The following is a 17,407-nucleotide window of genomic DNA, read 5'->3' on the forward strand; positions in this document are numbered from 1 at the left end:
TAACATACATTTTAACACAAATATTTTATTGAAACAAAGTCAGATCTATACTCTATAGGTTATCTTTATAACAATGCGTGATACATTTTCATGTTTAGGTAAGTTTTAATAACTAAGTTTAGGACAGCTGAATAATTTGTAATTTTTATTTAGAAGTAGTGTTCTATAAGTCCACATCTCTGCATTTTTTACTTGTGTTCTGTGTATCCTGCATATATCTTTGCATTCAGATCTTGCTGTTTTGGACTAAACAGGACTCTGTGGTCTTTGATCGAAGACTTGGGGTCACAGTATCTCCTCCTTATGCCCTGCATTATGGGTTCTTTTGTTTCTCTGTGGACATCAGTGAAGCTGATCATTTTATAGGCCCAGGAATTTAAAACTTGTTCATTTTGGGTGATGTGCTAGAGTATTGTGAAACTGAAGAAAAGAAAAAGTCAAAAGCTGAGAAAGAGAGCATGAAGGGAAGTCAGGAACCTCATTACGGATGAGCATGTTACTACTGCTGAGTATGCATCTGGATACAAGTTTGAATTTCAGAGACATACTGGAAATGGAAAGAAAATGAGGTGACTAGCTTTATACTTTGTACCTAATTTTGCAATTAAATAATTACTATGTATAAAAGAACCTGTCAATATACTAACTATCTTAAACTGTACTCTGATAGTTCCTGGTGACAATAGTGTACCAACACCATACCAGCCTGAGGCGTTTTCTTCCCCATTAGGGATCTCTACCTGGTGAAGCCAAATTACACTACAGAAAAAAATTTCAGGATGAGCCAGAGTAAAGTGGAGTTAGTGAGTTCATTGAATATTTAGACAGTAAGTCATCTGGGGAATGGACAGGACACTGCCCCAGGACATGGTGCAGGCTTTTGGACAGTTGTGCTTGGCTGCCACACTGGTGTGTATGATCCCATGGCTTTCTAAGTTGCATTCTACAACAGATGTCATTTATAACAAAGTTTAAGCAAGACTCAAAGCTGAAGTAAAAATGTACGAGTTGGCTTACTTATTTTTCTTAAAGACTTTTTAAAATGTGAGGGTTTTTTTGTTTTGTATTAGGCTTTCAGCTAAGATGTAGGCATGAGAAAGGAGTGCTAACATGGTAAAACTCAAGATTACTATGGTTCTGCTCATTTGTAGTTTTAGCATTTTTGCCATATCTTTCAAACCTGAATTGCCCCTAGAGGGAGTTTTGGCAATATCAGCTGTGGGTTTTGTTTTTGTTTTTGTTTTTTGTTTCTTGTTTTTGTTTTTTTGTTTTTGTCTCAGCAAGAAAGGTCAAGTAGATTCCAGGCAAGGAGAACTTCTTTGTTTTCTCACATCTTTTTACTTTTTGTCGTTGCTCTACCCTGTATCACAGAGACCCAGAGACTCCATCTGGGAACTAGGCTTGGTGCCTGTCACTTAGTGTGTCCTCTGTAAGTATCTGTAGCCAGTTGAATTCAAGGAAAAGCTAGGGATAATGAAAGGATTGACAGGCCACTGCTGTAGTAGCCCTTGGGACTTCTATGGAGAACCTAACCCCAGGATATTCTCCTTGGAAGAACGGTTAGGGAGCTTGGGGAGCTTCTTCTAACCTTGTGTTTGTTGTCTCTTCTAAAGCTGGGTTATGTGGAATCTTCAGCCCTTTCCACAAAGTACAGTGAGCAGAGGTGGGTGCTACCCAAAGTCGTACGCTCTTTGAAGAATATTCAAATTACTATTTATTATAGCTCCAAACGGGAAATGCCCAAATGCCCATTGGCAGGCAGAATGGATATAAACAGACACTATATTCTTTTTCATTGCTAAAGGTGAAAGAATTATTTCAAAATACAAAATGGCATGAGAAAAAAATAAAGGCACCCCAGTATCTACCATCCAGATTTGATATCGTTTGTTTTTTCTTTTCTTTCTTTCTTCTTCTTCTTCTTTTTTTTTTTTAACTTTAAGAGCTAGGATCTTTCACTAGCAGTGTTTTGTGCTGCGAGTGAAGTTGGGCAGGCCGGGTTATGTGATTACCTTCTTGAAATTCAAGAGTGGGTGACCTGAGTTTTCTGTGCACATTCTCCCTTGACATCAAGTGAGTTGCCTGGCATGGGCACCACACAGAACATACCAAGATTAGCTGCCGATGAAGTGAAGGAAGCCATGCCTTCCGCTTCCGAGTGCTAGCTACCATAGGCAGTGCCTTGCAGCTGTGGTGAAGGACAAGGGAGCCTTTCTGTTGAAGTGCTTCAAGCGAACGGCTTTTTCATCAGATTGTTGTGCAGACACCCTAAGTGTTTTGATTGTGCTAATGTGAAAAAGTAAATAAGCGTAGTTGATGTTCACGGTGACAGTGTTCACTGTTAGCAGGGACACAGTCCCTGTCACTTCCACCCCACCAAGCTCACAAGAATGCAGTCTGTTGAGAATACGATTGTCATGGGCCTAAACTTGAGTCTGCTCTAGTTTTCGTTAGAAGAATCATTCCCAACTTTCTGTTCTTCACTGTTAGCAGTAATGATTGATTTATGTGACTCTTCTTGTGCCTGCTTGTCACAGGGCCATGCTCAGTGAGACTGGTTCCCTTTCCCCACTGCTTGCTCAGTCATTACCCTAAGTTGCTAAGGGCAAGCCTTAAGCCCATTTTCTATGATTCTTCACTCTAATAGAGCTGCTGAATCTATTTGCAAATGAGCAAGCAGGCCTGAAGGGATTAAATACTGTAACTAGTAGAGCCATAATTCAAAGCTAATTTTGATTGGCATCAAAGCTTTAGGTTCTAACCAGTCACTCAGTGGGGAACCCTTCTCACTCTCATTACTCTGGTGAACCCTAAAAAGTTGTTATGTTTCTAGTAACGATTTTCTTAGTGTTTTGTAATCTTACTGGATTTGGCCTCCTCTGGTGTCTGAATTAGTTGAGGCTGGATTTTGATCCCATTTCACAGAAGAAGGCTGTCAGGAAACATCATGAACTTACCCAGCTAATTTTGGGCTGCAGGTTGAACTATGGTCTTTTGAACATAGTTCACTTTCTGTATGTGTTTCTACTTGATCCCTGCCCTCTTTGGATAACCTTCAACCTCATGTTTAATGTGAAGATTAACTGTTTCCCCTTCTCTTTTACTATATGTCTGATTCTCTATTTACTCTTTGGAAATTTCCCATCATGCACTTCAGTCCTGCTCACCTCCCAGTCCCTGTATATCCACCACACACCTCTGAAGCATGACCCCCCCAAAGTGAATTCAAAACAAAGCAAACAAAAACTTACCTTGCTCCTCCATCTTTCCTACACTCCTTCATTCATCCTAGTGGCATTGGGAGCTGCAGTGTGTTACTCAGTAAATCCATTTGCCCCACCTGCAAAATGTTCATTGCAATAAATCATTAGTTTGGTTCAAAACCTCTGGCCAACCATTGGGCCCTCACTGAAACCCTCTTGGATATCCTGCCCCAAGTCGCGAAGATCCCAAAGCTATCGTTCTGCAGGACAATCCGTTTGTGTCCTCGAGCAGGTCATAGATGGTACAGTTGTTAGGGTGGGCCAACCCAAGGCCTAGGATGTGTGTCTGGGTGGTACCTGAGCTGGTCAGTCTGGGCCACTGGGACTGCCCCCTCAACAAGGGGCAGAGCCTGCTCTCCTAGGCCCATAACATTGGAGCCAGCTCTCCTATGGCTGTGGTGAGGGCTAGGGCTATCTCTCATGAGTGCTGGGCATCAGCTCTTCCTTGTGGGACCTTAAGTGAGATTTTTACTTATCTTTTTGGCTGTGTATATGAGTTCAGTGTTTTCTGGAGTTATGGTAGCTGACAGGGCCTGTTCTCGGTTGCTTTGAGGTTGCAGCTGCTCCATGGTGGTTACCTGTCAAAGGCGCTAACTGGAGGCACCCAGAGGGCCCAGACTCCAGCATTCTGCACAGGTGAGTCTGGTCATGCCTAGTTTATGTGGTTCATTCAAAAATAATTCTGTGCTCTTGCAGAACTCAGTAGCTGTCTTCATATGTAAAGTGAATGGCAAGTGTGGCCATCTGCGCTTGGGGAAGGAAGTGGATGGCAGGAAATAATGTCTGCAAAGGCCTAGCCACTGTCTTGTCTGAGTTCTCCTCACAGATTTCTTTCTTTTGGACAGACCATCACAAATCTGATGACATGTTTACTAATAGCAGTCTAGCCATGAATGAGTCTTTATGTGGGAAAAGACTGTCTTATGGATAAGTAGTTGTGTCTTAGCGGGTGGCCTTGGGTATAGGATCCATGCGCTCTTTAGTCCTGCAATGACATACTTAGAAGCCACAGTATGACTAAAAAAACCAGAGTGGCAAGTCGGCCAGCAGGTCTCCAGGGTGACAAGAAGGTAATTATCTTAAGCAAAAATAGAGACACATGCTAAACCCTGGAGATGAAGAGGGGATTCAATTATGACTCAGCTTCCCAACAGTCTCCAACCGTGTTCTCCTAACCCTGTTTTTCAGATAGTGTTTTAGGCCTTTGTTTTCAACCATGTTCTGGGTTATTGCTCTTACAGTCAGGGAGCGGGGAGTACATGAAGTTCAACTTCAGAGATACAACCCCTTGACAGATATCAAACTTTTCACAGTCTGAACTGGCTTCCTCTAGAAACAGACACTGAGGTAGAATGATGTAGGATCCCTGGAGACCTGGGGAGAACTGGGCTTCTTAGCTCCCAATTCATGTCTACTGTCCCAAATCCAAAGTTGATTGTCAGGTTAATAGAAGAAGGAAAACCTGAAGGAGAGTGCATTTTCAGTTTGTGGTGCTAAGAATTATTCTACCATCGGGCTGCACCCCCACACTTTTAAAATTTTGTACTAGATGCTGAGTTACTCAGGAACATTTGTTAAGAAAGTTAATGAGTGTCCTGGTAGGAATTCAGATATGCATGAGGTATGGAGTGGGCCAGTCTAGTTCACTTAAAAAAGTGACCGGTGATTTCAGTGCCATTGACTTCCTCCATCTCTCAGGAAAGGCTGACTTTGCATCTGCCAGAACAGTGGTTCTCAGCCTTCCTAATGTTGTGACCCTTTATACGGTGTTCATGTTGTGGTGACCCCAATCATAAAATCATTTTCATTGCTACATCATAATTTTAATTTTGTTAGTTATGAATTGAAATGTAAGTAAATATTTGATATATCAGATATCTGATATGCAACCCCTGGGAAGGGGCTGTTTGACTCCCCAAAGGGTTGTGACCCACAGGTTGAGAACCACCGTGTTAGCGTGAACCAGATTACGCTGGCTGATTCTTAGCAGGGTAGCAGAAAGACACAAAGTTTAAAGTCATGTGTCTGGAAACAGGCAAAGGTAAGAGTTTGACATGGAGAAAAGAATGTCTGTTAGCGACCCACATTTGAGTAACGGAGTGGATGTCAAACTGCAGTGCAGGCCCAACAAATTTCTGGCCCAGTTCACATGGAGCTCTGAGGTGTGTACAGCCTATGACTGAGTCTCTGTAGGCCTTATGTCCCTGTTGTGATAGTCACTGGGGCCTCGAAGGTGCTCCTGGCTGTTGGAAATGCCAAGGGAGCCAGAGGCATCTGCTGATGGCACTCTCAGCAATGAACCAGTGGGCAGAGCTTCCCTGTGTCCACCATCTCCATGGAATCTGTGACATCCAAGGCTGCAAAGCGAAGAAATGTTTGAGTGCAGGCCCAAGGCCAGCTGTGACTCACTTGGGAGTCTAAGACTTAAAGTCCTTGTGGACAGTACAGATGTGTTATGGCAAGTCTTTGAAGTCATGGCCAGATGGAGGGAGGGTAGCTATGATCGCTTTCTGAATATAGTTCCTGTTTTCTGTTCAGGTCAATGTCTTTTTTTAACTGTGGTTGCTCCTCCCTAGGCCAAATCATCCGGTTCTCCATGTCTCCTGGAATGACGCTGTTGCCTACTGCACGTGGGCAGGGAAGAGGCTGCCCACGGAGGCAGAGTGGGAGTACAGCTGTAGAGGAGGTCTGCAGAGCAGGTGCTCACCCCGGAAGGCCCTGCGTTATCCAGCCTTCACGGAGTCCACCCCTTCTCCCCCACCCCACCCCCGTCCTCTTCCTTTCAGCTCTGTGGAGCTGCTGTAGTCAGAAAGTTGATTAATGACAGCTCTTGTTCTTGCTAGCTTTTCTTCTTCTTTGTGAGGTCCTTTGGTGACACTAGGGAGTGAGTCACCAACTCTTTCCAGTTCCTAAAGCCAGGTATGGGGTCAAATGGGCTCTCTGTGGTCCCAGAGTAGTTCTAGCCTTGCATCCCCTCTTGTAAATCCCTCCCAGAGCTGTTTGGCAGGCTGCCCTGTTTTTATTATTTTCTTATTTTAACTGTCTTCTGAAACAGTGGTATTTCTCTGCTCCTACAGCCATAAGATAGAAAACTCATGTTTGGGTCACATCTTCTAGGAAAAGCTCCTTAAAATAGACAAGGCTTTAAAAAAAAGTGTGGTGTGCTGTGCCTGCTCATGCTACCATATAAGTCCTGGACGATGCCTCGTTTCTCAGATTTCTAGACGGCTTCTTTCAGCCACATCATTTACTTCAGGCCTTCTCACCAGTGAGGAGATCCCGCAGTTGTTATGCCCTTGACATGAACTGTTATAAAGATATTTTTTAAAGATTCCAATTAAAAGCTATATTTATGAGTATGTCTTTTAAGGCAGATGTTCACTCGGAACAAATGTGCATTGTTTGCTCTCTTCGGTTGCATCCTTTCTCTTGACTGCAGTCCAGACGCCTGTGCACCGTGCTGATGCCTGTGTCTCTCCCGATAGGCTTTTCCCCTGGGGCAACAAACTGCAGCCCAAAGGCCAGCATTATGCCAACCTTTGGCAGGGCGAGTTTCCTGTGGCCAACACCGGGGAGGATGGCTTCCAAGGAACTGCACCTGTGAGTAGCCAGTGTGGGTTTGTTTTTATTTTTGTTTTTATAACTTTCCAGGGGCCCACCACCCACCTCCCAAATCAGTGTGCAGGAATGCCCAACCTTAGCTTGGCTTATTTTTAGCCAGCTTTCCTAACTTAAATTATTCCATTATTCTGTAACTATATTTTGCCTCTGGGCTTTTTACCTTTCTTAATTCTATATATCTTTCTTCCCGTCTTACTCCGTGGTTGGTTGTGTGGCTGGGGACTGGCCCCTGGCATTCTGCTCTCCTGTTCTTGCTCCTTGCTCTCTCTTGAACCTAGATTCTCTTTCTGTTTATTCTCTCTGCCTGGCAGCCCCACCTGTTTCTCTCTTTTGCTAGCTATTGGCTGTTCAGTCCTTTATTAGACCAATCAGGTGTTTTAGACAAAGTAACACAGCTTCACAGAGTTAAAGAAATGCAACATAAAAGAATGCAGCACATCTTTGCACCATTAAACAAATATTCTACAACCTAAGTGAGCATACCATATCTTAAACTAATATTCCACAACAAGCCAGGCTTTTAGAGAAAGGCATTGACCCTGGGAGTTGAGGCACTCTCGAAATGGGATGAAAGGACCTGGCCCTGCACCACATGCCTCTGATACCAGCAGTTGGGAGGCTGAGGTAGGAAGATCAGAAGTTCAACGTAGCTACAGAGTGAGGTCTAGGCTAGTTCAAGTTACTTGAGACCCTATCTTAAGCACACAAAAACAGGGCCAGGGAAACTCCTCAGTCCGTAGAGGTACTTGCTGGCAAGTGTGGTGACCTAAGTTGCCACCTCGAACCTGTGTAGTGTGAGGAAAGAGCAAACTCTCATAAGTTATCTCTTGGTTTCCACACTTGCCCTGTGGCACAAGCATGTCCAAATACATTGTGTGTGTGTGTACGCACACACAGTCACATGCGCGCACACTCACTCTCACACACACACACACACACATATGTACACACACACTGTTAAAAACCAAAGCAAAAAACACAAACCAGTCCCCCCCCCCAAAAAAAAAATGGAGTGAAAGGCAACACTGGTTCTCTGGCGGACACTGTTCTCCCGACACTATCGACCTTCAAGAGTGTTGAACGCTAGAAATCATCAGATGTTTCTTTCTGACTATGTGATGCTGACCATGGGAGGTTTAGAAAGAGACGTGCAGGATAGAGGAAACTAGTCTGGAATTCTTCCCCTCAGGTTAGCATTATGGTCCCTGCCTTTCCACTCATTGTAGGGGTTAATGGTTGCTGTGGCAGCAGCTTTGCAGTATTCCAGGCACAGTGCATCTAGCTCCTGCGCTACTTCTTCCGGTCAAGAGGCCCTCACGAAGTTCTCATTTTGTACCCTGCTCCATACCAAAAGTCTTGGCTAAGCCTGAAGCAAGGTAGAAGTCATCACCTCCCTAAGACCACTAATTTCTTACCAAAGAAAACACTACGTCTGGGAGAGGAACAGTGATCCTGAAGAAAGTTGAAGAGGAACCAGCTACCAGATGGCTTGGTTTGCCTTTTCTGCCTCTATTGAATAATGCATCATCTCCCATCAGTTTGTGTTGGCTTAACATATATGTAACTCACATACATAGGACTGGGTACACACACCAGGCATCATGAGCTTGTACAGGCAGAGTGTCCTCAAGCAACTTGTTTTTTAACTTAGTTCTGCTCCAAACACTGTGGCGCCCAGCAATAGCTCACACTGGGTTTCAGTTTCTCTTAGGTCAGGTGCTCCTTCACTCTTTCTTTTCCAAGAATTTTTTGGTCTTTAACTCTCATTTAGTTAGTTTTCAAGCTGAAGTTTTCCAACCATTTGGTCATATCCCAAATAGCATATCTGTGTCAAATATATAAATAGACTTTGCAGGAAGATTTTCTTGAGGAAAAAATTACAAATTAAAAAAAAGAAAAAAAAACTGTTAGAAAGACTGCTGGAAGAAAACGATTGTTTTCTTCTACCAAACCCGGTTATGGACTATTTCTCCATCACAAAACTTCTTTCCTCATTATGGTAATAGAATGTAGAAATGTCTTTGTCTGGTCTGAAGAATGGTACCCCTCAAAACTTCTACTGAAATTTAGTCCTCAGTTTAACAGAACTAAAAGAAGGGTCTCGGGGAGGTGACTAAGGGATGATGTGGTATCATGAGTACTTTAAGGCTCAGAGTTGAATGGGCTGTGCGGTGGCTCTGGCCATGGGAGGACACAGTGCTCCTTAGTCCCTTCAAAGGGATACACAAATTCCTATCTTACTGAGACCTCCATCTAGACTTCCCAATTTCCAGATTTGTGAGACATGTTTCTCTTTATCAATGCTTCAGGCTATGACATTTTGTTATAGCAGCACAAATTAACTAAGACAGTTTTTAAACAGAGCTGCACTACTGGACTGTCGGTAAGAGCTCCATGAGAAAGGGACTCTTCTACATCAATGGAAAGAAACAGGCCATGGGCACTACTGAATACCATTTAGCAAAGAAAGTTTTCTAGGTTGGGAGTGTAGCTCAGAAGTAAAACACATGTTTAACTACAGGCAAGGTATTGGGTTTGATTCCTGGAGGGAAAGAAAGGGGAGATGGGGAGTGGAGAGAAGTTTTCTAACTTTTAAACACTGATTACTGCTGGGAATATTTTTTAAAAAGTAAGAGATAGCTTGGTATGAATATACAAGGTGCCTGTGTATGGCGGTGCCTGATATGAGTGCATCAAACTCCAGGAAATGTGTTGGTTGTCTGGACTGGTGAGGTGGCTCAGTGGGTAAAGATGCTTGCCACCTAGCTTGACGATCTGAGTTTGATTCCTGGGACCCAGATGTTGGGAGGAGGAAGGCTTCTGTTAGTTGTCCTCTGATTTCCACGTGCACACTGTGTTACATCACACACACACACACACACACACACACACACACACACAAGAAATGTAATAAAGAGATGTTGACTATTAGCAAGAACAATCCAGTAGCTTCACTTGTAGGTGCAGGTAACCCTTAAAATGGATAACACTCCTTATCCAACTTTTTTTTTTTTGGATGTAAACACATGAAAGAACCTGGCAGGAAGGGAGACCTCGGCAGGAGGGGTCTCTCTCAAAGCTTGTGGTGCCACCTAGAGCAGCTGCAATAAATCCTGAATCCAGGGCATGGCTCAGATGGAGCTGTAGAGACAGACCTCGGTTGTTATAGTAGCAACATTCAAGTGAGAACTGTGAAGGCCAAAGTACAGAAGTGTCCACGTGCTCAGTTGGACAGGATCATTTTGTCCTGGGAGATGAACAGGTTCCATCCCAGAGGCACAGGAAACAGCCAGCATTGTCTCTGTTGTTTGGAGAAGTCTATGGTAACTGTAATGAACCAAATCAATAATGTAAGCACTAGTCAATTTTAGTAAAAGGCCACAGTAAAGCTGCTTTGGACAGTTATGGGTATTTCCTGTATTTACTACCACGGTATTGTATGTACATTTAATTAGGTGAGCTGAATAAGAAAAAAATCGAGCCATTTCTGGGTGCTGTTGTAACACAAAGCTTATAGGGCCTGATACATACATACACACACACACACACACACACACACACACACACACACACACCCGGGGGGGGGGAGGCGATAAGGACGCTCTGCAGATATTTACTTTGCTTTTATTGTAGTATTATGATTGGCCTAGGACCACCCCAGTACTTAGTTACACAAACTCCTACTTTGCTTTTCCCTTGTTCAGCTTTAGAGTGTTTGGCAGAGAGGTCACCAGGTGTCTGCAGAACTTCCCTGAAGACATTACTCCCGGAGTTACCAAGATAAAATGGTTCCAGTTACCAGGAGTTCAGAAGGAACCCATTCTAGAAACAAGACTTGGTCAAGGCTGAGGCAAGCCTCTGTCTTTAAGTTGAGCATGCTCTGGAAGAAGAGGACAAGAATTTAACTTTTTTGTTTGTTTGCATTTTTAAGACAGGGTCAGGCTAGCATAAAACTCACAGTCCTCCTGGCTCCGCTCTTTGAGTGCTCAGCACTGTGAAGTTAAGGCACAGGATGAATATTCTGCTAGGTCACTGTCCCACCATCATTAACCGACTTGTGAGCCTGAAGCTAGCATTTCAAGCAGGAATGAACCTTTCCATTTAATTTCATCCGAGGCTCCTGGAAGGAAGCTTGGTTAGTGTGATACATATAACCATAAGTCGTGAGCGTTCATTCCCCATACTGACCTACTCAGGTGTAATAACTTAGTAATTAAGAGGGTGGTAACTTCTAGATTTTACCTCAAAATCCTGTTATTTAAGAGGGGAGGCAAACCTTTGATCAGACACTGTTACTTTCCTGTTGAAGACCAACAACACTCATGAAGGACAAATTCTTGACAACACCTTTGTCCGTACCTTCTAGCAGCCTGCAGATGGATTCCTTCCTCCAGAATGTGTGCTTCTGTTTCTTATTCCTCCTACCCCATGACATCTTCCACTTTCTCCCCACAGCTACAGCCAACTTATCTTTTTTCTTTCTTCTTCCTTCCATTTTAATTCCATTGACTGTTTTTGGTCACGACCGTGTTTTTGAACAGATAGCTTATTCTGTGGCCTCCTCTCCCTTTTGTCTCTGACATTTAGACTGCAGAGTTCTAGCCCAGAGTATGCTCAGATTGCCCACTGGGGTTTGGCCTCTTGGAATTTCTGTGGCAGTTCCTATCATCTTAGTTTCTTTGTCCCAATCTGCTTTTTAGAGCTGTATTTAGAGAGAGAGGGAGAGAAGGAGAGAGAACGCTAATATGAGAGTGTCTAATGTGACCCAGGTTGGCCTCAAACTCTCTATGTAGCCCAGGATGGCCTTGATCCTCCGATTTTACCTCCCAAGTGGTAAGGTTGCCATCATGATCGTCCTGGCCAGCTCTTTAGAGCTGAATTTTTAGTTTGAGACATTCTCTCTTTTTCTCTTCCCTCATTAAACTCTTTACGATATCATTTGCCACTGAGCCACTCCCTGCCCATACTGGCTGCACATGGCATTTCTCAATGAGCCAAGGCACAAGCAGGGCTGTTTCCATAGTAAACACTGATTATGGAAGCAGCATGGTTAGGTTTTTCGACTTTCCAGCTCATCTCGATGAACTTCTCTTCATTGTGGCTTTATAACTTTGATTGAAATGCTCTGAATTGCCCAAGCAGCAGATGCTTCCGTATTCATGTGTAGATGCAAAACCATCTGAAAGCACCCAGAAATGAATGCTAGTTTATTCATTCTTATAGTCTTACTTCATTAGTATGGAAAAGTATGAATTATAAAAAGAGGAGAAAAAATCCCCAAAGATAACCACTTTTTTCATCACAATTTGATTTTTTTCAAAATGTCTATTGAAAAGAAGGGAAAGAGTTTTTCTTTGTGTCTTTGCCCTTTTTATGATATTCCCCTCCTCCCTACCTCTTGTGGGAACCAAACCTACGGCCTCACAAGCAAACACTCTACCTAAACACTGGCCTAAACCCTCCGTCCTGGCTGGGAGACTTTTTAAGTCATGAACTATCCAGTAACCTAGATTTACTGTTGTTCAGTGGTGCAGGAGAATTGTCTGTATTCTGTCAATCATATTTTAATAAAACGCTGATTGGCCAGGCAGGCAGTATAGGCAGGAAAGCCAGACAGGAAGTAGGGGTGGAGCAAAGAGACTGGGAGTATTCTGGAAGCAGAAGCTCTCTCAGCCATTCCTGCGCAGATCACTGAGGAGGCAGCATGTAACTTGCCCAGCTGAGAAAGGTACGGAGCCATTATGGCTAACATAGATGAGAACAATGGGTTAATATAAGTTATAAGCATTAACAAGAAGCCTGACCTAATGGGCCAATCAGCTTTATAACTTATAGAGTTCTCTATGTGATTGATTTTTCTGGGGCTTGCCGGTTATGGGGTACCCGGGCGGGACAGAAACCCCAACAAGCCGGCCCACCATATTACATATGGCGCCCCACGTTGGGCGCCAGATGAAGGCGTAAGTCACAGACAATCCGACACCAGTTTGGAATTATGATTAATAGAATGGTTATTTATTCAAAGGGGAAAAAACTTACAGATTACCGTCCCAGACAACAGCCCCTCCACGCGAACAGGAAAGGAGTCCAGGGGCCGGAAACGGAGCCGGAAGACAAAGACAGAGTGGAGGACAGCCGCTGCTTTTTTTAAAGGGAGAGAGACCACGCCCCAATGGGCTGGTAACTCAGCGGCGATTGGCTGAAGGAGCTGAAGGAACTCCCACAGCAGTTCAGTTTGTGTTTTCCCCTCTTGCGCTCTGTCTTACATTAACCTCACTTTGCTTCCATGTCTGTAGGTGGTACCCAGTGCTTTCTGACCTGTCTTTGGTTTGTGCTGTGCTTTCTTGGTGAATGTGTAATTTGCTGCACACTGCTGCATCCCAGAGATCTACTGTTAGAAACACATGGATAATGAGTTAATGTTTTCCTTATTTAATGACAGTGACTGAGGCTCAAAGATAAGATAGTCAACTGGAGGGAGCTTCTGGAGAGGGTGAGGTGATGTGGCAACTGGAGTCCTGAAAGACACTATGTGGTCCAAAATTCTGATAACATATATAGTAGGGCATTCTTGCTAATGATTTTGAATGCCTAGATACTGTTTGTCTGTTCTCTCTCTCTCTCTCTCTCTCTCTCTCTCTCTCTCTCTCTCTCTCATATTCACCTCTCTCCCATACTAGTCAAGTCTTGATACTTATAGCTAGTGTTGGTCACTTAGTTCTGGGCCATTCAGTAAAGCCCTCTTAGCTTTCTGAATGCCTTCTGAGTACTTAAAGTTAAAAAAAAAAGCAAAGCAGAGGGGGCAGGACTTTTTCTTTTGTTGTTTAGACTGGTTTTTGACAGGTGGGGGTGGAAATCAATATTTATATTCTGAAATAAATAGGTCTTGGTACATTCATGTACTGAAGAGATTTTTTAAAGCAAGCTGAGTAATTGGTCTTTCTTTTTAGGTTGACGCCTTTCCTCCCAATGGCTATGGCTTGTACAACATAGTGGGGAACGCATGGGAGTGGACCTCAGACTGGTGGACCGTTCACCATTCTGTTGAGGAAGCACACAACCCAGTGAGTATCTTGTAGAGAAGGCTTGGACCTTGGTAGTGTGACACTTGTCCTCTAAGTAGGCAACAGCTAGGATTTCGTGTGTTTGTCCTGACATTATCCTCACATTTCCCTAAGGAATGCCACATGCATGTGTCTTATTTAAGCTTTAGACTGCTGTATAAAAATGTCTTGTTTTATGTCCCACTGGATTGTGATATTGATAACTTTTTAGGGGCATATCCATACCTCTGCTCCATATCAAAGTATGATATATAAATGACCATAAAATTCTTTCATGTTTTAATATTAACCGTTAAGTTCTGGTAGATGATATTTTTCATGAAACTCCTTGCCTGGGTTTTGATGGGTTCAATTTTGAGTCAGCAGCGTTATTTGGAAAAAATGAGACTGGGTAGCTGCCAAGTAAGGGACCTGAGTCACTCAGTGGTTGTTTCGTGGTGAACCTGTTTGTGTGACAGGAAAATGTACCATATTCCTCAGTTAATAGAAGACCACCCTGTCCCTCTGAGTTTTACTTACTCTGCTTTGTAAAGAATGTTGAATACAAGTTCCCTGCCTCTAAAATTAAGCCCTCCAGTACCGCACATTAAAACTGAGATTTGAAATGAACATGTGTTTGGACAGCGCCTCTTTTACAAAGAACATCTTTGAATACTTCTTGTCTCTGAACACATTGGAGGTGGAATATGTAATAATTCCATCTCTAGCAAGCAGGCATTCGTCAATCTGACCGAAGAACAGTATGAAAACCAGCTCCTGGGTAATGCTCTATGCTTAACCTTTGTAATGCACAGAAGACAAAGATAAAGAACATTCATTCTTTACTTGTTTGTCCCTGGAAGGTTAACCAGTTTAGAGTCAATGAAAAACCTGTCAGACTCCATGCCTGGGGCCCTTTTCAGAATGTACAGATGAGTTTCTGTTTGATATGCTTGATTTCAACAGATAAATGTGAACTGTTTATAGTCTAGAGATATATATCTACTCTTTTGGGGAGTGCAGGTGGAAAGGCGGAGTGCTTTAGAAACTCTGCCCCCTTACCTTTGTGGCAGGGCTGGTGGAAATAGTGGGCAAATAACCTGTGCTCTGAAGTGAGAATAAGATTGTGCATACTTGGGGAGTCTGTGGTTGGGAGCAGCCACTCTCTCCCCTGGCAAGACGTGACTTGGCATTTGCTGTCAGAGGCAGAAATAGATTTTTTCCTGTCAGATTAAAGCATCTGCATGCTTGGAAGGGGCTGTGCAAGGCTCCAGAATTTTGGCACATTGTGAATGTATCTATCTGACCATCTGGTGTCGAGCTGAGCGCTCATTAGCTTTCACTTTTATGGGCTTGACTTTCTTCTAAGGATTTGTAGGAAAATTCACATTTCCCTTTCACCAGTTGCAGGCTATTTCCTGGATGTCACTCTTATTCCAATGAGATTGTCCCATTTAGATTCATCCTTGTTACAGTGGCCTCATTTGCTTTCTGATTTGATGGGTTGCAAGTCATCATTTTGAGAACTAAACCCCAAATCATTGATGACATCATTGAAATCTTTACAGCTTTGTTTATCCAGTAGATGAGCTGTCATTGTTGTCTTTCATTAGTTACTTCATCTCTTGCATCAAGAATGGTCTTTGTGCAAAACAAATCTAATATTGCCGCTTTTCTATTTAAATTCATACATGGGTTCCTGCTTCCTTCCTTCCTTCCCTCCCTCTTTTCCTTCCTTTCTTCTTTATTGTTTATTTTTTGAGGTGTTGCACTACCCAGACTGACGTAGAGCTCATCATATAGCCCAGGCTGGCCTTGAACTCAGAATCCTCTTTCCTTTGCCTCCAGGGTGCTGCTGGACTTTCAGCTTTGTACCTGAAACCTGGTTTTAAATGCATTCTTACTATCTGCAAAATATAGAAAGGGTACTTTTAGAATATGACTCTGAAAGCCAAAAATGATTTAACTTTTGCTGATCTCTTCTTCAGACCCAACTTTCAGATCTTTCTAAAACTCTTAACTGGAATGTTCCAGAAGTCCAGAGGAGTGTGGTAAGCAACACAACAGGAACCTGTATAGCTGCCATCCTCTCTTTTTAACCAAAGGAAGAGGATACAAGAGCAAAAGTTGTTCTTCTCAGAACTTGGTGTTGTCAGTATTTTACATTTTGGCTGCCCCGATTCGTGTTTAGTGCTGTTTTTACTGTGTTTCTTCAGTCATTTACAATATTTACTTTTTAAAGAATTTTATTTTATGTGTACATGTATTTTGCTTGCATGTATGTGTGTGGACCATGTGTTGTGCACATGGATGTCTGAAGAAAGCTTCAGATTCCCTGGAACTGGAGTTAGATAGAGACTGTTGAAAGCTGCAGTGGGTGCTAGGGATTGAACCCAGGTCCTCTGGAAGAGTACAGCCGGTGCTCTTAACTAATGGGCTGTCTCTCTAGCTCTACTGTCATCAGTTTGCAAATGTGTACATCTGCTAAGAAATGCTTGGCTAGCATGTCTATGCACTTCTTTTGTTGTCTTTGCTTTTTGGCCACATCTTGTTTTCACATGTACATTGCTATAGCAGGAATTAAATTGGTCTTAATATTAAAAACCCCCGAGTGAGATATAGAGGTTAAAGCTGAACGAGCAGAGAAGTAGAGCAGCCAGCCACTAGTTCTTACTTGTACCGAATCCTCAGACCAAATGGGCAATCCTGTCTCTAGGAATCCTCAGGATGAATGCTCTGACTGAATGCTGAGCTCCTGTTTCCTCCCACCTAATATTCTTCTCTTCACCCAGCCATATGCCTTCCTGTTTCCACCTCCCTAGTGCTGGGATTAAAGGCGTGTGGCTCCCATGTACTGGGATTAAAGGTGTGAGCCACCGCCGCCTGACTCTGTTTCTCGTTGAGATGGAATGAATCTAGTGTAGCCTAGGATGGTGTTGACCTCACAGAGATCCATCTCCCTTTGCCTCCTGAGTGCTGAGATTAAAGAGTGCCTGGCCCTCTATAGCTAGATAGTGGCTAACTCTGCCCTCTGATCCTCAGGCAAGCTTTATTTGTTATAGCACAAACAAAACACCATCATACATTGTTATTTTTGATTGTATGGAAAAACTGTGGCAAGCTTTTGAGGTCTAGCTGGTGCAGTCTTTCTCTGGAGAGTCTTTATTTTTGCTTCCATGTCATATTAGCTTAATCAAGTTAGGGACTGAAGTGTCTGAAGCTGAGCTTTGGTCCCTCTCAAGCCTATTGCCAGTTCACCTTGGTTCCTCCAGGTATCAGCCGAGAGACGGGATTTATCATGGAGACTCCTTGAGGAGTGAATTCCAGATTGTTGTTTACTTGTGCTGTGAGTGGACTGGAAGTTGTTTCACTTCCACTGCCATTTGAGTTGCCAGGTCGCTAGGGACCCCCTTTCCTGGGATTTGTGCTCGGCAGTTCTTACAGCAGTAGAGACTCTTGCTTGGTTTGATCAATTGCTAT

At 43.3% G+C, this 17,407-nt stretch overlaps 1 protein-coding gene across 1 annotated transcript in view; it reads left to right on the forward strand.

Annotated features, from left to right (window-relative positions):
- Nucleotides 1-17,407, forward strand: part of Sumf1 (sulfatase modifying factor 1) — an 84,650-nt gene that overhangs the window by 29,462 nt on the left and 37,781 nt on the right. Inside the window, exons 4-7 of the mRNA XM_085686817.2 lie at nucleotides 3,817-3,899; nucleotides 5,840-5,962; nucleotides 6,749-6,863; nucleotides 13,835-13,948. Of these exons, the coding sequence (XP_085542943.1) occupies nucleotides 3,817-3,899; nucleotides 5,840-5,962; nucleotides 6,749-6,863; nucleotides 13,835-13,948 (435 nt within the window). The remainder of the gene's footprint in view (nucleotides 1-3,816; nucleotides 3,900-5,839; nucleotides 5,963-6,748; nucleotides 6,864-13,834; nucleotides 13,949-17,407) is intronic.

This window comes from Myodes glareolus, chromosome 3 (genome assembly GCF_982192425.1).
Source record: "Myodes glareolus chromosome 3, mMyoGla1.1, whole genome shotgun sequence".
Taxonomy (NCBI): domain Eukaryota; kingdom Metazoa; phylum Chordata; class Mammalia; order Rodentia; family Cricetidae; genus Myodes; species Myodes glareolus.